At 35.0% G+C, this 23,149-nt stretch overlaps 1 protein-coding gene across 1 annotated transcript in view; it reads right to left on the reverse strand.

Moving 5' to 3' along the window:
• Positions 1 to 13,972: 13,972 nt before the first annotated feature.
• Positions 13,973 to 23,149, reverse strand: part of LOC106458001 (homeobox protein engrailed-1-B-like) — a 42,535-nt gene continuing 33,358 nt past the window's right edge. Inside the window, exon 2 of the mRNA XM_013917449.2 lies at positions 13,973 to 14,611. Within this exon, the coding sequence (XP_013772903.1) occupies positions 14,274 to 14,611 (338 nt within the window). The 3' untranslated portion in view covers positions 13,973 to 14,273. The remainder of the gene's footprint in view (positions 14,612 to 23,149) is intronic.

Genomic DNA, 23,149 nt, shown 5'->3' on the forward strand with positions numbered 1-23,149 from the left:
TAATGTTTTTGATTTATATTAATTTCATCATTATTGTTTTATACTGCTGATTAAAATATCGCCTATTTACAATTAATGTATTTCATAGCTTTATAACTACTGATTTATACACACACACACACACACACACACACACTTAATATTTGTTTGCTTGTTTTATTTGTTTTAGAGCAAAACCAGATTGGGCTATCTTCTGTAGCCATTGCGTGGAATCGAACACGGGATTTTAGCGTTGTAAGTCCGTAGACTTATCAGAGGACACACACACTTAATATAGTATCTTACAGAATCATTCAAAGGTGTTTGAATTCTTATTTTATTTATTGCTAAATAAATGCATCATTATTAATTGTTTTTTTCGCAAATCATTTAGCAAATGTTTTCACTTTTTTTGCAGATGCTTAAAACACAATCCAGCTCATCATTTTCATCCATAAATATTTGACCGGTTTGTACGACCAATTCGCGAGTGGAGATGTGTTTTGAAATGTTGATATAATACCCCCCCCCCCACACACACAGTGGCACAGCGGTATGTCTGCGGACTTACAACGCTAGAAACCGGGTTTCAGTACACATGGTGAGCAGAACACAGATAGCCCATTGTGTAGCTTTGTGCTTAATTACAAACAAACAATTGATATAACATTGATTTTTTTTATTCTTCTCTGATCAACAAGTCACGTGACAGCCACATTTGGCATAAAGTCGCAATGGAACTACATTTTGGCATTTTTTGACGTTCAAAGATATTGATTGTCATGCCACCGAAAATTTATCGTTTTGGGGAAGGGTATATAACATCCTTTTATGGCACAAAATATTCATAAGTTCAAATCATAAAGATGTGTTCATATAAGAGTTTCCAAATGGAGATGTCCCTTGTACTTAATGGCATTAGAAAACAAAGAAATACCAATTAACTTGAGACACCAGAGCCATCCAGAAAGAGACCTGCAGCAACCCATGCCTCAGCCATGGTAAGAAAAATATATCATCTTGTAACAGATGATAATCTATGAAAGACAAATGTCAGTAACAAAAGCCATTCGTGTGCCCCAGGCAACAATATATAACATATTCGAGAAGGATCGCCATCGAGAAAAGCAATACAAGTTATTTCCATGTTATACCTGTTCAATTGTCACATACATCATAATGAAGAATGAAATGGATATTGGGCTATTCCATATGAATACATACTGGTCAAGTCACTAGATGCAGTGCCTATGGAATTCTACGCAACAAGTCTATTCAAATGGGCTCTTGTAAAACGTCGTCCTCATATACAAAATGGTCTATCAAAAGCATTCTGAGAGTATGGTGTGTACTTTGGACATGAAATCCTTATGATAGGGCCTTTTGGAATGGAAACTTCACTACACTGCTATTACTAAGATGCATGGTTACCAGGTAAAGCACAATCAGACATGGCAACATGGACTGTAATGGCATGATGATATTTCAAAATCATTTTAATATTACGTGCTCAACCTCTGTATAAAAAAGTATTTGGTTACTAAGACCAAAGTCCAGCTATTCAAGTCACTTCTGTACTCATGGTATTGTTTAGCATGAGAATTCAGTTACTCGTGACTAGTAAGAGTTATATTAATCATATACATGAGCTGCTAATGACTATTACTAGTTATTCATAAAATATTCTAAAGCATGATTATTTACCTAAGAGCAGCTCATAATTAATGTGGGATATATTTACTACCAACAAAAATATGAGATTCACTCAACACATTTCACCAATGAAGTAAAATTAAACAATATACGACTTTTCTATCAATTGCAACTTTCAAACTGACTTGTTCTAACATGAAAGCTTTCCAACAGAAAATGTTTTTAAGGTTTTAAATGTATTTTTTTTCAACTGTATAACTTAAATTTGTATTGTTATGCATGTGTATTAGTTACCAAAAGTTAGGCTTACATTGTCCTTTGTACAATATATCACTGAAGTAATGCACAAAATGTACAATCCTTATTCAAATCATAAATATAGTGTGTGTGTACTTGCTGTTATTAAACATTGTACAATTGCTTCTACTGTGATATTATCATTCAATCGTAATTGATGTCATTGAAGGACATTTGTTTGAGATTCTTGCAAAATGTGAAACATTACATCAACACCTCTGTGAGCAGAACAGGTATTATCTCCAGAAAGTAACAAAGGATCAAAGGTAGCTAGAAAAAAGTGAATATAATGAGTTTTTCAATCATATGTGATGTGAAACCTGCACCTGTACAGAATGAACGATATTCATAATAATGCTATATCAAAATAGGAAGATAGAAATGCTTGGAAAATTTATATACCACACTTTCCTCCCTGTCCTATTTCAGGCTTGTCCTCAAATTGACAATTAATTCTAAAACCAATAAAATTTAAATTTGCATCCTAGTAGAGGAATATGTAAACATTTAAACTTCCTTCTTGTTGTACAGGGCCCACTTCTCAGTCCAACAAGTAGGCATCTCTTAGTAATGCCTCTTTGAGTATGGGAATTTGCTGCAGTGTGAAATGTTTGGGTGTAGCAGAGTGGTCAGAAGTATCCTAAGAAGCTACGTCTGGGTAGTTTATAGGGCTTGTTAGGTGGTGGTGGTGGTCTGGCTTCAACAAAGGCAGAAGTCCCTTACTTGATTTTGGCCATGACCTAGGTGACTGTTCAGGTGTATACTTCCTTATTCATTGTAAAGGTTATTGCCATTGATTATGGTTGTGACGTTTGCTGCTAGAATGACTACTATAGTTGAAGGTTGTGCTGATCAAGCTTTGACAGAAATCTTGCATTTGCCTTCCCTTCCCAGCATCAACTGCCCCTGGAGCCGACCTTAACTCTTTGAAGGTCTTACTTGGACAGTAGAGGTACCACCAGAGGTAAACATACATCTGGTGCCTTCCCTTTATGGTTTTCAAACATCCCATAAAGTATTGTTTTAGCAGTTGGCAGATGGGACTGAGCCTATCAGAGGCTCAGTTCAACCACAGATGCAGCACTTGGCTATCCTAAAGTGGACTCTGGTACTCTGTCTATCTGGGGCTCTAGTGATGTAAATTCCAAAGTTCAATGTGTCAGCCAACAAAGCACTTTTAACCATGAGTGAAAGATTAGGCCAATTTCAGACACATTCTTCTGATCTCCAGGGAAGTCCAGATCCTCGCCAAACAAGAAATCGTGAGAATAAGTTTGTTATCATAGCTTCATTGTTCTGTGACAGATTAAAATAACTAAGGCTGCTACACACACACACACACACAAACAAACAAACACTCACTCACATGAATGAGAGCCACCATTGTCCACTTGAAGACAAGATAGCTAGAATGGTCACTTATAAATAGTAAAAGTCTGGATTGAAAATGTAAAGTCAAATGAATATCAATTGGTTGATAGGTCAACTGACTGTGAATTTCATATACTAATAATAATAATAGTTCTTTTTATAGTTGATCCACTTGTGTTATAAAAACAGTCATGAATGTTTATTTATTTTTGTAGTTAAACATAAAGCTACACAATGGGCAATCTGTGTTCTGACCACCACTGGTATCGAAACCCGATTTCTAGCATTGTAAGTTTGCAAACATACCGCTGTGCCACTGGAGGGCATGAATTTATGTAATGTTATGAGTGCAAAACAAATATGTTTATTTGTGCACGTATATTGACATATACGTATATTACCATCACATATCAACACATACACTGACAGACTATCTGGCTCCCACAAAAAATTACTTCATAATCATCTTTTTTTTTCTTCGACAGCAACTACTTGATAGCTGTGGTCTAATAATGTGATACTATCTAAAACCAATTAATCTAATCACCGTTTTTTTTTCAGGGCCACCCAGTGGCACAGTGGTATGTCTAGATATAGATACCCGTATTGGGCAGAGCACAGATAGCCCATTGTGTAGCTTTGTGCTTAACTTCAAACAAACAAACAATTCTTTTCAGGCATCCCAAAACAAATAATCACTAACAGAATTCAAGTAAACAAAAATTCTTGGAAGAAAGGATTAATATTTGTTTTGATACTACAGTGTATTTCAAAATTCAACTCCCTCCCTGTATCTGAATAGTCACATGCTTTTAAGTGTACTGTGAAAGATCTAGTGAGCAAGTGCAGTATTTTTCACTCAGGCAGATTAAGAGTGATTTTTATGAAACATCTTCGTCTCAAAAAAATCATTCGATAGCTCAAAAAGTAATGTTACAACACCCTTTAAACTGAGTTTTTGAACTCCTCGCTATAATCGTCTGTTGTACAGCTAGCTGTTGGTGCACTAGGTATACATCTATCGGCTCCAGTTATCCTAAACTGTGTTAAACTAAGCATCTATCATCCAATATCCAATGTGCATCTCTTATAGTGAAACTATGATCAATAGCTCGAAAAGTAAGAGTCACAAAGCCCTTTCAGTTCTGTCAACCTTTCAATCACAGAGTTGTCTTAACTTCAGATAATTGGTGGTAATCATGCAATGTATCTGACAATATTACCCGATAGCTCAGAAAACAAGAGTTCCAATACCTTTTCAGCTGAGTTTTTCCAACTTCTAGCCATCATCTCCAGTTATATAAAATTGAAAGTGCATTACATTTACTAGCACCAGCTGTCCTAGCTTTGAGATTATCAAATGGATATCACACAAAATAGTGCATATATTGTATTGGTAACGTCATTTGATAGCTTGAAAAGCAAGCATTGCCTCTTCCTTTCAGTCATTAACTTTTCAATCATGTGATCGTCCTAACAGCTAATCGAGTCTAATCCGAGCCAAATCAATTAGGAGGTTGGCTGTGGTGGTTTGATGGATAGTTGGAACTCTCTTTTGCTTCGTCATATGACTTTTCTTGAATGGCCAAATAAGTACTTGCAGATTTTTCCTTTTCATCTTCATGGCCAGAGTGGGATAAGACAAAGTTTTCATACTCATATTACATGACAGTCTCCTCAGAGCTTCATCAATCAATCCCAGACTCAGCTGGTCAATGTGGATTACATGCTTCCACCTGTCCCTTGATTGCTATATCTAGTACATCTATAGACTAACTAATTGGAGCACAAGATTAGGCTCTATCCATATGGTGCCAAGAAGTTTCCATGCTGCTGACACATTACAAAGTCACACACAGTCCTCACTTTGGAACATTAGTTTCTTCATTGCCTTATTCAAAGATCAGGAGTTGGGCTGCTTCAACTTCCAACAGTTTGGGTGACCTATAGAGACCTTTACACTTGGTCTCAGGACCTTTAACATGTAATTGTCTATTCCTACTGTAAGATAAAGGTAATGTTCAGAAGTAGAACCTATGTATAGTGTAACTTGTCTGTATACTTAGGCGTCGTTTTTGTAGTTTTTCTGATGCATGTCACAACCCTTCTAACACTGAATAAGCCATGCATTCTTTAAATACCTTGTTTTTCCTTATTCTTCCCTCTCCTTGCTAGTTAATTTCTCAAATCTCCTGTTACAGACATAATTAACTTACCTGTTGTACTTTATGTATACAAGAATATCACACCCATTTTTATCTGTTTAATATTTTCCGTAACATAATTATAACATGTTATTTTTGAAAGTCCTGCACACTAGATTTTTATTTTATTTTTTTCTCCAAGTAGTGCCGAGAAAACAACATTTCGCTACAGTTGAGTTGCTAAGTGCCTTCACTATTTTCATTTTACGTGTTTGAAACTTTATTGGAATTCATGAAAATTTTAGAAATACAATTACAAACTACTAGCAAAACGCATAACAGTTACTGTAGCTAGTTTCCCCCTTGAAATAATTATTCTTATATCTCACGGATTGTTGAATAATTAAAAAAAAAGCAATACCACATATAAGAAACGTAAAAGGTATTGAAAACCAAAAAAGTACCACTCTGCTACAGACCTCATAGACTGCCTTATAAATGTATATATTTTACATAGAATTATAGTTATTCTGAAATATGAGATTATAGAGTGTCCCAGATAATATAAAAAAGCTTGCGAACTCGTGGGCCTATGGCCCACATTTACAGGACCATTTCTTTAACCAAGCTGCGAACGGTAATAATTAGTAGGTCTACTTCTTAACGTGCTCTAATGTATATCAATGCCAAATCTGGGGTCCGCTTTCTGGGAATCCCCGTAAACTTGTTTCGCGAAATACCCGAATTCCCTAAGGGGTTGGGTAAAAAGTTTTACCTTTGTGCAAACCTCTAGGCCAAGACAATTCGTTTGGCACCACTTAGAAGTTGGTGAGTCCAGCGCGTGTGTGTGTGTGTGTCACGTAACTCCTTCTAAACTACTGAATATTATTATATAGATGTTAAGGATAAACTTGAGAAGGTTTAATTAATAACGTATAAGTTGGAAAATAAATGAAATAGATTCCCTCTGGCCGAGATATGGATATAAAATGAAGAAGTAACTTTGGTATCAGTTAGATGGATATAAACAGTTATTATAAATGTAAAGAGTGTAACAAGCTGGGGGAGTGATGATATGTGTTAAGACCACCATAAAAGTCAAACAAATTGAAAATAATTAAAGTTAAAAGAAGGAATTTTGAGGCTTACTACAACTGTTTTCTTCGTAACCATAAAAGTCGTAAGATACTACATGCAATTTTTTTTAATAAAATGAACTGATATTAACAAGGAAATTGCAAAATAAAGGTTAACTTTGTCACTGCTATCAATTGAAAATGTTAAAAAATTATAACAATGAATAACAGTCCTTTTAATATGAATTAAACCAATTTTATGGTTGTTCAAGGGATGTATTGTTTCTATGAATGTCAAAAGTTTGTTTACGCTATTAATACGTAATTATAAGTTTATGAGCCAAATGTAACACATCTAAAGATTCAGTGTTACTGACATAATGCACGTTGTTCATGCGGCATATAATAAAATGATAAGTGCACGATCTATGAATAGATTATGGATTACGCATAAATCATTAAATATATATTTCTCCTCCAGAAAAGACATATAAGAAAAATTACTGTAGTTATTTCGAATGATGAGACTTTATTTCAGTTGGTTATATTTACATAGAAAATCTTAGATCACGTTACTCTGGGAAATGCATTAAAATAAAATTCTACATAATTAATAAAACAATCCTTTTTCTCTCTGTGTCGCCAGTCGCCGTTAGCACTACTAAATATGTAATTCGTCAATAAACAAAGGCCTAATTCTTAGTTTTGGTAAGTGCAAGATGTTGTTTTAATCCCTTTCACCGCCCCACTTCCTTGGGCATTCTCTAAAGCCACCAATGCGTAAAAGACACAGGGCGCGCCTACGTCATATTTCTGTCTTTTACTCTTGCTGTCCCGTTTCAATAAAAAAAAAAGTGGATAGATGATAATCTGGGAGTTCCGACCACCCGAGATCACGAGCGGTACCACTTCCCAGTTGACCCTAAAGGTCAACTCATTCTGTGGGGTCTGTCGTGGCGGGACTGCTAACGACATTTAACTGACAACCTTAAACAAACTCCTTCTTTTTTTCTTAATGAATCGTTAATAGAAACTAGAGCCAGGAAAAGAGTGGCTGGCTTCCTGTTCGACGGAGTGTCAACCTTGTCTCCAAGCTAATTAGATCTACTCGTATTGTAGGGGGGTTATCATACCCTGTTCCTCTAGACTGATACCATCTTAACCACATATTCATCTATTATGAAATAAATGAGCCCAGTAATAAATGCAGGTCACAGCTATTATTCGGTATGTGTATAAACTTTATAAAGGTTAACTTCCCACAAAATTATTAATAAACTGAAATGTTCCATAACTTTGCCAGAACTGTCAAATAAATTAGAAAACTCTCCATGGCGTTTATTTTAATGAAATTTATGTTTTCTGATTGAATAAAACCTTATCTGAAATGACGCACAAGTTCGGCCAAACTATATAATTTATTGTAAATGATGTAATAATAAAAAATATTAATTATTACCTCTTACAATGCCTCTTAATTGAAACGTAGTTTATGTGATTCAAAAACTAATACAAAAAAATACGAATTATAGAAGAAGAATGCTGGTAGATGGTGATATTGATACTAACATTTTCATTAAAGGTTGAAAAACATGTTTTGGGTCTGTATTTTATGTTTATTATCATAGCTTATAACAATAGTAGAAATATCAAAGATACGTCATTCGTTTTGGAACATGATATATTCAGTAGGCCCTTTCCTACCCTTAATATTATAACATCTATTAGAAATAAGTATTACCAATTTTGGGAGACTTCCAACACATACTTCCCGTTCGTTTTCGAACATGACGTTTCAGTAGGCCCTTTCTTACCCTTGATATTATAGCGACATCTATTATAAATTAATATTACCAATTTTGGGAGACTTCCAACACATACTTCCCGTTCGTTTTGGAACATGACATATTCAGTAGTCCCTTTCCTACCCTTAATATTATAACATCTATTAGAAATAAATATTACCAATTTTAGAGACTTCCAACACATACTTCCCGTTCGTTTTGGAACATGACATTTAAGCAGGCCCTTTCCTACCCTTAATATTATAACGTCTATTAGAAATAAATATTACCAATTTTGGGAGACTTCTAACACATACTTCCCGTTCGTTTTCGAACATGACGTTTCAGTAGGCCCTTTCTTACCCTTGATATTATAACGACATCTATTAGAAATGAACATTATCAACTTTTAGAGACTTCCAACACGTACTTCCCGTTCGTTTTGAAACATGACATATTCAGTAGGCCCTTTCTTACCCTTGATATTATAACGACATCTATTAGAAATAAATATTACCCATTTTTTGGGACTTCCACCACATATTTTCCGTTCATTTACGATTTCTTACAGTTGTTATAAATTAGTTGGTTTCTTTTTTTAATATTGCTTTTAACTAGCATCAGGATTTTACGCTTGTAAATTCATAACTTATAGATTACCAGCTCTTACCATCTCCTTCATATTATCTTCTTAAGCACCGCAATATGTATGTTTTGGTTCATTAGTGTGCTGAAATTCAAAGCTAGGGCATTGCATGAGATTCCAGAATGCTGGGATATTGTTCCTTCATCGTAATACCCCCAGTTTTGAAAGTATATCCCAGTCATGAAGCAGAAATGTTCTGACATCGTTATAGATTCATAATTACATACAAAACTTATAGTTACGTCTCCGGCATAACCAGGAGATTCAGTACATGTCATTCCAACACACCACATTATCTCATTTGGCCTTCTAGGTTTTACGTATTTTACCAAGTTTGAGTACATGATTCTGTTTACACATGACTTATAAAACGTTTTGGTCGCACAATTTTCGTATAGACAATTGTTTTTTGTTGTTGTTATTTTTTGCAACCGCTTTTGAATAGTTTATTTGTTAAATCTAACTCTATGCATATCCTATATTTTCACATTTATTTCTAAAGGGTTGTTCTGAACAATTTCAGTGTTGAATTCTTCGAGTAACACTATCCTCAGTTCTGGATTTTTTTTTGTTTACATTTTCTTAGCATTTAGTTTGCTTTTTGAATTTCGCCCAAAGCTACACGAGGGCTATCTATCACTAGCCGTTCCTAATTTAGCAGTGAAAGACTAGAGGGAAGGCAGCTAGTCATCACCACCCACCACCACCTCTTGAGCTACTCTTTTACCAATGAATAGTGGGATTGACCATCGCATTATAACGTCCCAACGGCTGTAAGGACGAGCATGTTTGGTGGGATGGGGATTCAGTTCCAACAAAATAATCTTATGCTAATTAAGTACGTTCTTCTAAATACTTTTTGAACGATACATCGTCGAGTTTTATTTTATTTTGTAAATCAATAATTCATGCGCCTTTCTCACTGTGTAATTTTTCTTTCTCTGTGACTTAGCAATCCGGTTTTAATACCCGCTGCGAGCAGAGCACAGATAGCCCATTGTGTAGCTATGTACTTAATAACAAACAAATTGCATTAGCCATGTTTAAAGTTCTTTATGGATGATGCTGGCACCTCACCGGTCTTGAACAGGTAAGAGTTAATTGGCGATTTGAAATGTATATAAAAATAAAAGTATCGTTATAATATATTGTATCATCCAATCCTAATAACTGTATATCAGTGTAATATAGCTGCAATTTTTGTACCTCGAGTGATGTAGTCATTTAAATTACCGACCTCAAAATGAAAAGCGTTGTAATCATAAGACAGCCAAATAAAGCCAGATCACAAGCTATGTGAACATGTGTATCCTAGTGGGAGAGGTATCTCTATCAATGTACGTCTATCAGATTAAACCTATACTTGTATGCCAAACATGTGATATTAATTGATGTAACTCAAATGGACTACCAGTTCACCAACAATAGTCATGTAGTTAATGATGACGAGAAACCCACTTGAAGTAAAAATGTATAGCAGAGACGGCTGGTACGGGTATTAAAAACTTTAATTAAAATAAAGTATAAAAACAACGTTTCGACCTTCTTAGGTCATCTTCAGGTTAACAAAGGCAGCTTGAAACTAACCTTCACTGGGCACGTGTCCCTAAGACATACTTCATTTTAATGAAAGTTTTTAATACCCATTACAGCCGTTTCTGCTAGCCATGTAATTAATATTTCAGCATGATCTGTTTGCGTAAGTGAAACAGAAATGTTAAGAGTTTGTGAAAAAGCATATAAATAATAATTATTATTAACATTCAATCAAAAACAATATGTTTGTTTGTTGCATTTCGCGTAAATCTAGCTGTTCTAATAGTGAAGGGGTAGAATAGAGGGAAGTCATCTAATCAATAAAACCCACCGCCAGCTCTCACATCATAACGCCCCCCAAGGCTGAAAGAGCAGGCATATTTGGCGACGGGATTCGATCCCGCGAACCAGTATATTGCGAGTCGAGTTCCTTGACAACCAAACCATCAAAGACTGGCCATTAAAGCAGTTAGGTAAGTGATAGTTCCTAAACTTTATATTTAAATTCTCATAATAGTAACTTTTTCTTTACGGCATAATACACCATAATTAACTAAGACAGAATTGGAAGAAGGGATTTAGACCTATAGAAGAGTGTATATATACACACTCATAGATGAATAGACAGACGGGCAGATGTACGGATTAATAGAGAGAGAAAAAAGGACCAAAATTCTTATTTAGCATACTTTTGAATTGATAATGTTCTTTTCAAATGTACTGATATCGTTTGGGCTTGCGTATCTAACAATAAATCATCATTCAGGTATTTATACAGACTTTTTAATGAAGCAAGAAAATCTCAAGGTTGAAAATTTGCAAGACTATTTACCTGTTCTGGTAATTAATATATTTTGTGTGCTTGGATTAAAATATTTACCTGCTCATTGTTTTTTGGGGGGATTATCTTTTCTGAACGATCATTCAGTGGATAATTTGAAACATTGGGAAGAGCAAAATGCCAAAAATGAACGTTTTGTTGTTGTTTTCATCTTTGGTAAGATTTTGATTGCAGAATAACTGAATAAAAACAACTGAATTGGAAAGAGCAAAATGCCAAAAATGAACGTTTTGTTGTTGTTGTTTCATTTTTGGTAAGATTTTGATTGCAGAATAACTGAATAAATACAACTGAATTGGAAAAAGGGAAATGCCCCAAAATGAACGTTTTTTACATCTTTGGTAAAATTTTGACTTGCAGAATAACTGAATAAAAAGAACTGAATTGGAAAGAGCAAAATGCCAAAAATGAACGTTTTGTCGTTGTTGTTGTTGTTTCATCTTTGGTAAGATTTTGACTTTCTGAATAACTGAATAAAAACAACTGAATTGGAAAGAGTAAAATTTATCAGTAAACTGAGTTGTAAGTTTATATGTAAAAAGAAAAGAAACACCATATGATACGATTAATTTTTTATTATGCTTACCAAAATGGGTGATCTTCACATTTGGTTATATATATTTATATACAGATTAACAAATTCAGAAATCATGAACAACTTAAAAATCATTTTGGATATAATATTATTTACACATTGTAGGCATTCTCTGTTGAGAGCTTATATACAGTAAATATGCTATTCCTAACCTACGAAGTCGATAATATCATGAAAGATAGAAACTGATTGATAGACCTTGAAAATAATTTTGTGTTTTAAGCGAAATTTAATCAAACTTGACCTCATTTAACAGAATTTTTACCAGGTAATCAGTTAGGTTTCCTTCAGACCATAAAACGAACTTTCAGTTATCTAAAATACCGAATCTTAAAATTATCAAATAGCACGTGCAATATGAAGCTTTTAATAACTTCGAAAATTTGATAGATTCTTAAGTCATGCTTAATGCTACATATACTTGAATACACACATATATCGCGTGTACTATTAGCTTAAGGTTATATTCCATGTTTCACCTGCGTACCAGAGGGACACTTAACAACGTCTTTAACTGGAGATTGTAGTGTTCATATATTTTGATCTGTATTATGGACACTGTTCCTTGGGTGAATAAGTCTTATAAGAGAAGAAGCGTTTTCTCATGATATCGCTAAAATAGAAAGCTCGGTTATATAAATAGTTGATGTGTTGATCTATGATTATAAGCGTTATGCCTTACATGTGCTAATTAAACCGATTTTGACCTTTTACACGAAGAAGGTAGGCGTGTAAAATGTTGGTTCAAGAAACTGACGAAATACATTTTCTAACATAAAGAATATTGACCACTCATTCAGCTATACAAAACACATTAATAGGCTCCAGTCGTTATCAAATGCCACCTTTTCAGCTTTTATATGATACACCACACGCTTGTTAGTCAAAAAAGAAGTCTCCTGGGATGGAGATTATACAGTCATCCTGTGACGAATGAAGGATGGATAACACTTTTCATTTCTAAAGAGAATCTGACACGTGCTCAATCACGGCCCCAGTAAGTCCTGTAGAAAGATTTGTTTGGGGGGCCAGTTTAAGATGTATCACGTGACTCCCAAGAGGAACCAAGGAACTGTTCGCCAAAACTCTTTGACTGTAGAGAGTCAAAACACAACCGAGTGAATATCAGCGCCCCCTGGCATCTATATTAGGATATTTCTACGAGCGGTGAGACCATTTATTATAACTTTTGTGTCTGTTTAAAACTTTACTCTTTGTCAACATTTAAAATTGTTGTATAATGTGTAGCAAACCGAACAGTTAAGGTTATGATCATTCAAATGGAAGGAAATATTTCTTGATTTCCCGAACGGTAAAAATTCGAATTTTCTTGAATACACCAATTATTTTATTTTTGTATTATTGTTTTAATATTATTAAAATTAGACAAATCAGATATGTAAAAAAGGCCCAAAATTGTGCTATCCCTATCCTGCATATTCGAATAATATTTTTCATCTTAGCACGTTTTTAAAATCAGTCAAAAACATTGAGATTTTGTAGAAATAGCTACGTTAATTATATTTTATTGACTCCAGTGTTATCCGAAGTTTGTAACAAAAAAGATCGAAAAAAAGATTCCATAAACATGTTCGTTTTTTTGTCTTTCGCGAAAAACCTCAATAAATCCAAGAATGACCATTAAAATACTTTGTTCCAAGCTCTATTTATTTTTCACAGCCAAAGTAAATTAAATCCCTCTTCGTTTAATTCGTCAAAAAAATTATTAACAAAACATCTGTTACTGAAAAGTTTACCATAAAGGCTAAACCTGGTGTATGGCACAGCCTATTGCACAATAAATACGTATTAATATTTCAAAGGTGCACAGCCCTCGAGACAATGCTTTTTGTTATCACGTACATCTCCATAGAATACATATGTTGCGAAATCTCTTACAATTTGTTATGTATGTTTACAGGCAAATACTAGTCTACCAATATATGACTTAGACGATTTAACTCATTTAGCGTGTGTGATCATAAAACTACAAGACTTCTAGTGAAGAAAAATGTGTACAACTTTACAATAGTAGAACTTTTTTTTTCCTTATGATATCCATATAGTTCCTTCACGGTCCAATATCTTATAAAGTTATTTATGTACATACCGAACATACATAACTCGATACAAATCATTGTACAGAAGTAGTCTTTCCAACACCAACAGAATCCTTATCACCTGTAAATTAATGTTAGGCTGCACTGAAAACGTTTTACGTCATCGAGGTCAAACACCCCAACAAGAAGTTTCCCGCTACGTAAAATGCGAAGTTGTACAAAGGATAAACAGTTTAAAAAGTCGTTCTTTACAAAAGTTCATTTCTTTGATTTCGTTGTTTGGGTGTAAGTTCACGCGGAATAACTTGAGTCTCCGTCTTCGTCATCCTCATTATGGACGGGAACAGTACTGTGGTTGTAAAGGCCTTGCGCCATTAGTTGTAGAGCTAGGGGATTTTTCTCACAGCTGGCCTTTTTAATTTTAGCGCGCTTGTTTTGAAACCAGATTTTAATCTGGGATTCTTTCAGTTGAAGGTTTTGCGCTAACTCTTGACGTCGTTTCTCTGTCAGATATCGGTTCTCTTGAAACTCCTGCTTTAAACGTGCCAACTGATCTGCGGTGAAGGCGGTTCTCGGCCGCTTCTCGTCCGGAGCTTTCTTTTTAGACTTCAGCTTTCGCATTCGAGGACCTGCAACACAAAGAGAGAAACTCCTTAACTCTGAGTTTGTTAAGTCATCAGTTGTCAATAAAATAATCAAAACTGTCAGGAAAGGAAATTATTTTATTTTCAAGTCGCGCTTCTTTATTAATTCTGAAATACTGAAAAACGGATAATTTTGTGATCTTCTAACATAAAAACGTATTGTGGCATAGAATATTTAGATTCAACGGTTGCATTATTCATAGCACGTAAATACTAAGTTTAAATTAAGATGAAATACTGAAGAACGGATAATTTTGTGATCTTCTAACAGAAAAACGTACTGTGGCATAGAATATTTAGATTCAACGGTTGCATTATTCATATCACATAAATACTAAGTTTAAATTAAGAGGAAATACTGAAGAACGGATAATTTTGTGATCGTCTAACAGAAAAACGTACTGTGGCATAGAATATTTAGATTCAACGGTTGCATTATTCATATCACGTAAATACTAAGTTTAAATTAAGACTAACAAGCTGTCTAAAAGTTGTTGTTGTTGCTTTTTCTTAGCTTCCTTTTACTTACACTAGGGTCAACTTCCGAAATTATTCATGGTCGCTTCATGCTTTGGCATTCAAACTAAAATGACAATGTTAATAAAACATCTCTAGATGAGCAAGGAGCCTAGTGACTACGACGCTGTGGTGCTTATCGCAGTGAGAGACGTAATATACAAATTCCCGGACCCAACCAGCTTGGAATGAGTCCACGGAGACTCTCCTTGAAAGTACATTCGTCTCTTGTCATCCTGCAGCCTACATACCACTGTGGGTGGCATGTCTCACAGCGTCACGCGACAACGATCAACCCTACCCATCACCTCCTCTTAACGAGGGTATTTTTTTTTTTAGTTATGTTTTAAAATCTCTCGATCCTGTCATTTTAACACTGACTCGATTAAACAATTAACGTTGTCCATGTATATTTAGCTTCGGGCAGGAAGTAGTGACGTGTACAAACATATATGCATACCTATATAATATATATATATATCATAGTTAATTACATACAAATCATGTTAAACAAAAAAAATATGAAATTAGTATGCCCATGTGTGCTATGTTAACATTCAAGCACAGTTCCAGAAAGATATTAAAACCATTTTCAAACATTCCTGTTAATCCTTACAACACATAATATCCTATTCTTACAGGTATCCTCTTCCAAGCTTTAATATCAAAACAAATATCATTTTTCTTCCTGTCCTATGTAAAAACCATTAATTTAGTTCTACAATCGTTAGTGTGTGTCATGTCATCTTTGTTTGTTTTGAAAAGGTTTGCGCAAAAGCTACATAAAGGACTGTCTGCGCATAACCGTCCCTCATGGGCTACTCTTATCTAACAAAAATAGTATAATTTCACTTTTACACTTACAGTCAGTCCGCAGCTCCAAAATGTGGAGCGCTTTGTTGAGGCCAAGAGAATATTCGGATTCACAGTCTAAGCACGCTAACCATTGGGGCACGCCCAGCCCATGTGTGTTATAAGTGTCTCATCAGTGATGTAAACTAATGTATTGTTTTTATTCCACTGGTCAATGAATAAACTGGTAAGTCCACTTGATTCGATTTTTTTTTCCTGAAACTTAGCGAGTTGTTTATTATTACAATTTGTGATATAAAACAAAGACAGTCTGAACTGAGCATCAGAGAAACAGTCACGGTTTCCTTTCATCATTTTGTAAGAACCTGAATCTTGTTAAACTTATATTTGGGCAGAGCACAGATAGCCCATTGTGTAGCTTTGTGCTTAACTTTAAACAAACAATGTCTTACTTAAAATGGAACGTCTACGTGTACACTTTCATCCCTAGCGTTGAATATGAATTTATGAAATAAGTATAAAGAATCATTTTTTTTTGTTGTTGTTGTTGTTCTGATTTAACTTTTTTCTATTCATTGGTAAAATTTTAAAAAAGTTGTGGTTTTTGTCCTTAAGGTTTTCTAAAGCTGTTATTTTCCCATAACATAAACTATATGCATAACACGTAGACATTGAGAACTTATAACACTAAATTCTGGGTTCGAAGCTCATTGTGCAGTTTTGCGCTTAAACAAAAACAAATATTATTCAACCGTGATAAATAGATATTGACAGAAGCTGAGAGTTATCCCTCTAAAACAGTTTATCTTCCAAAAACGTTTGCGTGCGATTTTAATTTTTGTTTTTTCTAGAACTCTCTTGTAAGCTAACATACCGTGTACAAATATTCACAATTGTTTTGAAGAAGTTGTCTTGACAGTTCTGAAAAGGTGTAACGTGGAAATAAATTTCAAATTGTCAAGAAACTGAACATTTCTGCAGGGGAAAAAAACTGCTAATAAGAAAGGAACTTTTATATAGTACAAAGTTGTTGTTTTCACCGTTTTTTATTGACACTATAATAATTTATAGGTTGTATGTTTCTTTAATATTTGGTATTTTCAATGTGAAAGAGCACTCCAGGTTTCAACCATAATAGTTTTGGAACTGTTCACCAGAGGGAGGGTAACCAATCAGTAGTATCCGCTTTGATATTTGGTATTTTTAATGTGAAAGAGCACTCCAAGTTTCAACCACAACAGTTTTGGAACTGTTTACCAGAGGGAGGGTAACCAATCGGTAGTATCGCCGCCTTTACGACTACACTTAATCGAATAGCGGGATTGACTATCACGATTGCAAAGCTATCATAACTGAAAGTGCATAGCGTGTTCGGCGGCACATCGTGGCTCGAACCTTGGGACCTTCTGATCCCCAGTTCTACGTGCTAACCACTAGACTAGATCATTCCCGGCCGTCTATATAAATTAACCATTAAGCGGTGCTCTCTCTCTACGCCTTTATTATCCAATGTCTTTCGCCCTCTGTTTGGACCTAAAATGTATACATTATTTGTTTATTATGATTACACTAAGTCATTCAAAATAATTTCAAGTTACCTACAACACAATTATACTAACTGTATGTTACATTCGTTAGAAATAATTTAATAATGCCGAGCTAGTAACGAGGACAAAAAAAAAGGGAATGCTGCTAAAAAAAAAAAGGTTTAACGTTTAAGATACAAAAATACTTTACAATAAAAATCATAAAAATTAAACAGCTTAGAATGTATTAGATATAATGTAATTATTAGTAATCACACAGTTGTTAGCCTTCTATATTAAAGTATTGGAACCAGTAAAAATTTCCCTTCATTCATAGTGCAGTTACACTATGTATAAGTTACTCTGTAGTATAGGGGAAGAAATATAACGTTCAATGTATAATTTTACAGTCTCGAAAATCTTCCCTTACTATGCCAAGTGTCCATCAGGTGTCCAATGGACATCACCACGTGGTAGGCCACACAAGAAGATATCCTCAAAGAACGTGCTGACCACTCAGAATTTCTCCTCAAAAGGATGAGACAATTCTGTTTGAGATAAGATTTATGACCTATTCTTATTAACTTTACATGCGCTTTTCTAAGAAACCCTAGACCACTGTATTGAAAAGCGAACTGCCTTTCAATCTTCTTCAAAGAACAACTTTGAAATGTGATCACTATACTAAGTTCGTTGGCACTTTCTTCGCCTACTGTTGTTGTTTCTTCTTTTTTTTAAATAAAAGGAGTTGTATTCGGTTTAGTAGATATTTGCATGCATGCTTTTTTCTTTCAACGTGTACTGTTAGTTGGTCCGATTAACTTGTAGGTCTGAGTGACGGCACGGTTTCATCCCCCATCAAGAAATAATCAATTTCATCCCACTCTTTGCTGTTTGCTCTCAAAGTTAATACTTTTGTTTTGAGACCGAAGTTTTTATTTGACATGCAAGCTTTGTCATCGAAGTACAGTTTGCCCCTTTTAAATAAATTTCAAGACTATATACGTATAAGCCCCCAGTGGCACAGCGGTAAGTCTGCTGACTTACAACGCTAGAAACCGGGTTTCGATACCCGTGGTGGGCAGAGCACAGATAGCCCATTGTGTAGCTTTGTGCTTAATTACAAACAAACAAACAATATACGTATAACTATGTATGGATGTATATGTATAGATATAAATCTGCAAGTGTGTGTGTGTGTGCGTTTGCGTGCGTGCGTATGTCCGCATATAATATTACAAGAAGAGAAAATCAATACTTCAAATATTTTGCAAAATAAATAATAACACTTGTGAACATTTCATATGCCTAACGGTGTGAACAAATTGAGAATGCACGGAAGTGCAAGTAAAAAAAAGACGTTATTCTTTTAAACACTTCTTCAAGCACTTACTCTTATAGCCCAACTGATTTTACAGACAACAACTAGGGAGGATATCCGGTGTTTGACATGAAATTAAAAGAACTTGTGTGCCAAAAGAAATTTCTTAAAAATGGTAGATAAGAATAGACTTTGAAATATCACAACCCACAACAAACAATAAGTATAGATTAATGGGCCGGGCGTGGGCGAGTGGTTAGCATGCTCGAACTATACATCCGTTTCCGCAAAAACGCCCTCCGCAGTTTGGGGCAATTGAGACGCTACAATAATGTGATGGTGAAATCCCACTGTTCTTTCAGAAAAGCGTAGCCCAAAAGTTGGCGATTGGTACTGTTGACTAGCAATTCAAAATTAGGGTCAGCTAGCACAGATAGTCTTTGTGTAGCTTTCCGTAAAATGCTAAATCAATCAGTTCTTTTCAACTAATCTTCCGCCCATTGCATTTCCTAAGATAAACCTGGATAGGCCAGTCAACGCAGGAATACTGATCAGAAATGAACAGACTTGAGAAGAGTCTAGGAGGTATGAAAAACTCGCTGAACATCACACCAAATGGATGTTCCAATTCCATCACGTCACAGATTGCTTGTTTCTTTGCTAAATTTTGCATAAATCTATTCGAGGGCCATCTGCGGTAGCCTTCCCTAATTTTGAAGTGATAAACTATAAGAAAGGCAGTTAGTCAACACCACCTACCGCCAGCTCTTGGGCTACTCTTTATCAACGACGATCACATTATAACGCCTCCACGTCTGAAATAGAGAACATGTTCAGTAACGAGGATTGGAATCCGCGACCCACAGATTACTTATCGAGTGCCCTAACCAAAAGGCCATACCATGCCACGAAGTCACAGAAAGACGAGTTTTATACCTATAGAGGGGCAGTCATAATTATTCCCACTAAACACTGAACACCATCGAAATTAATATCGTACAGAAAAACAAAAACTTCTAGTTTGGTTGTGTTCACGTTAAACTTTTCAGTAAGCTGTCTCTTCTGACGGTGTTTCAGTCGAATTTCTTGATCCAACAATTTCTTTTGACAAGTCCTGTAAGCTGAAGAATTTTGTAAGTTTCGACTGGATAATTTAAAATGAAGGAACTAAAGAATGACGTGTCGGAGCTTGCATTCAGTAAGGAAGCAAATATCGGGACTTTAAAATTAAGAAAGTTAATCTTCGGAACGCCATTAGTAAACTAGATTACACTAATCTACTTAACAAGTTGAACTTCTGCTTTAATTTAGAAAATCATACAATTCGCAAAAGACAGAAATATAAGACAATACACTTCCACTATGGTGGTCAATAAAAATAGTTGATACACACTATCAATAACAGACGTATATCTCAAACAATCCCTAATTCTTAAAATCTATGTGTGTACGTCTGTGGCATGCGTGTATAGCACTAGATTTATAATCGTTCTCAACTCTCATTTTCTCGATATTTTTAGCTCCACCACACATACGGATAATTGCTTATGTCTCGTATCGTATTAAATATAGATTACTATTCAGCCCGCGTTTTCCCTAAAAATTCATCGTTTTTCATTGATTGGCAACCATACTAAAATTTTCAAAAGCTATTCGATGAAAATGTATACTTTTCGTGTGATCTTCAATGTAATATACATGATCGCATTCAGTCGTAGCGTCGTTAAAATTTTTGTACTACTCGGACAAGCTCGAGAACAATCGAGTGTGCAAAACTGTTCAAAAGAATCCTCCATCAGTATGTGTGAATCCAAATGTTCTCTAAGATGAATGGTAGTATCATTAGCATTAAGATACTAAATTCGTGACAATTCATGGGAAACAACAACTACGTAAAAAATTCTCAGAGCGCCCCAGAACCCCCTTGATTCCCCTTTCGGGGGGTCATAGTGTGAGAATTTTGAGAAGCTAAACGCAGATATTTATTTTCAACTATCTCTTACGTGCCCATGATAGATTTGTGTGTGGATTTTACTTGTATCTATCACTTAACATTCTGTATTGTTTGAATAGGGTTTGGGGAAAAATAGGTTAATTGAACTGTAGGATGGTTGGACGAAAACACCTCAACATCCTCAATACAGCTAGAAGTTGGTTTTGTTTGTATGTTGAATTTTCGCAACTCGAGAGGTATCTGTGCTTAACATCTCTAATTTTCAAGTGATGGTATAGAGGGAAAACAGCCAGCAACACCACCCACCACATTTCTTGGGCTGCTTTTTACCAACGAATAATAGGATTGACCGCCATATGATAAAGCTCCCAGAGCTGAAAGGGCGAACATGTTCGGAGCCAGATTGCAAATAGATCACCCTAACCATCAGGCCATATCAGGTTGCATGATAAAGATCAAATGTAACTGATTTTATAAATCAATAGTTTCGATGTTATCAACGTTCTTTCGTGCGTTTATTTTATTTTATTTTTTGTTTGTTTGCTTTTTTCTGAGTGTATATTAGATTCTTCTTGCAGTAATAACATTGAGGGTTAACAATACGTAACCTATTATTTACATTAGTTAATGAATGAATGAGATATAATAAAACGATCATCCTTTGTATACAAGATATATAAGCTGTTAAGTCACGCCAATATGTACATAAAATAGCAAAATAACATAGTGTTAGATCGAAATATGATGTTCGACTTTCACCATGCAACTCATTTTTAGCCGATTCAGTAACATTTGTGGAAAATATATGATGTTTTTTTCTTCATCTAATTTAACCGTTTAAATGATTAACAAAGACAATTCTTATTACCTTTTATATTTAAGGGGGTATGCACTTAGGAACAATAAACGTCAATGCTAGTTCTCCCACGATATTCTATGCATTCCAGACAAACCTCTTCACATTTGACATTTATATTATCAAAAATGTACCTTAGACTTAGGGAAAATAAGCATCATCAGGAGGTTACAATTTTGGAATATTCTGGGTATTGATGGAACTTTATAAGAATGGTGTTCCAGGTCTCGTAATTCCTTTGTAACTACTTCCTCCATCATTGGTCGTGTTCAGTTTGATGGTCACGATTATTTATTATTGTCCAACACCACAATTTACATTTTAAAAACTCCCGTTAAAGACGGTGAAATTATTCTTCGACCACAGATCTCGACAAACTGTCCACTGTACATGAACGTCGGCTCATTAGATATCAAGTTTAAGTGAAACAAAATGATTTAAAATGTATATTAGATACTTCACGGATGTATGGTCGAATTGTTCCCTTATCTTCAGCCATCCCTCTTATGAAAACAGATGTTGATTTCGATGTATGGCTGGAAGTTTGTGAACTTTTGGCTTGTGACTCTTTGTAAAGTTCAAGTTCTTGTTTATTATGTGGTTAACAGTAACAAGAGGTATGCCCTTCACTTTGTAATGAAGGTGTTTCCTGTATTAGTTTCTGAGACCGTCACTGTCCTAAACGCTCTGTTGTACGAGGTTCTATCATTTTGTGGAATGCCTTGGGAGCTCTATTCTTCAAAATGTTGTTTCTTTAGCTCTATGTCGCTTAACGATCTCGCTATTCGAATATCTTCTTCAGAAAATGCTGTGACGTAGATCTCCAGCTATAAGGGTGCTTGTAGGTGTATTGCACTGTCGAATTCGCCAAAAACCAAATTTTTAGGTGTTACCAGTGGCGCCGCAACTCGCATTTGCGGCGAAAAGCCACTGTATTAGCGTATGAAAATCCTTTTTTTTTAAATGCGATTAACTTTCTGTCCAAATGAAAACATTCCCAATTTTTGTAGCTACAAACAGAGCATTAAAAAACACCGTGCCTTTTATAATATATAACAGATATGGAACTAAACTATGATAAACAAAAATTATAGATAACGAAATTATACTAAATAACAACTTGTTCTTTACAAATGGTTCCCTGCCTATTTCTAACCACAGCGACATCATTCAAACATAAAGACTGTTTCTTTAACACAAGTTAGAGCTAGTTGGTATTACATATTGAACGGAGATAGTGCAAATTATTTTAAAATATATAATATCACAAACTAAAAGTCGTAGATTTTGGTTTGTTTGTTTTAGCGAATACCCACACTTAGCTATCTGCTCTTTCCACCTCGGGGAATAGAACCCCGGAGTTTAGCGTTGCAAGTCCGCTAACTTACTGCTGACCCATTGTCTTTGAAAGTACACAAATATATTATAATGTAAATAAAGACACAAATAAACATGTATTGGTTTGTCAAAGATATAGAAAGGCAGAATTATTCAATTTATATCGACTGACATGTCCATAAACTACACATTTCTACCT

Source organism: Limulus polyphemus, unplaced genomic scaffold (genome assembly GCF_000517525.1).
Source record: "Limulus polyphemus unplaced genomic scaffold, Limulus_polyphemus-2.1.2 Scaffold403, whole genome shotgun sequence".
NCBI classification, from domain to species: Eukaryota; Metazoa; Arthropoda; class Merostomata; order Xiphosura; family Limulidae; genus Limulus; species Limulus polyphemus.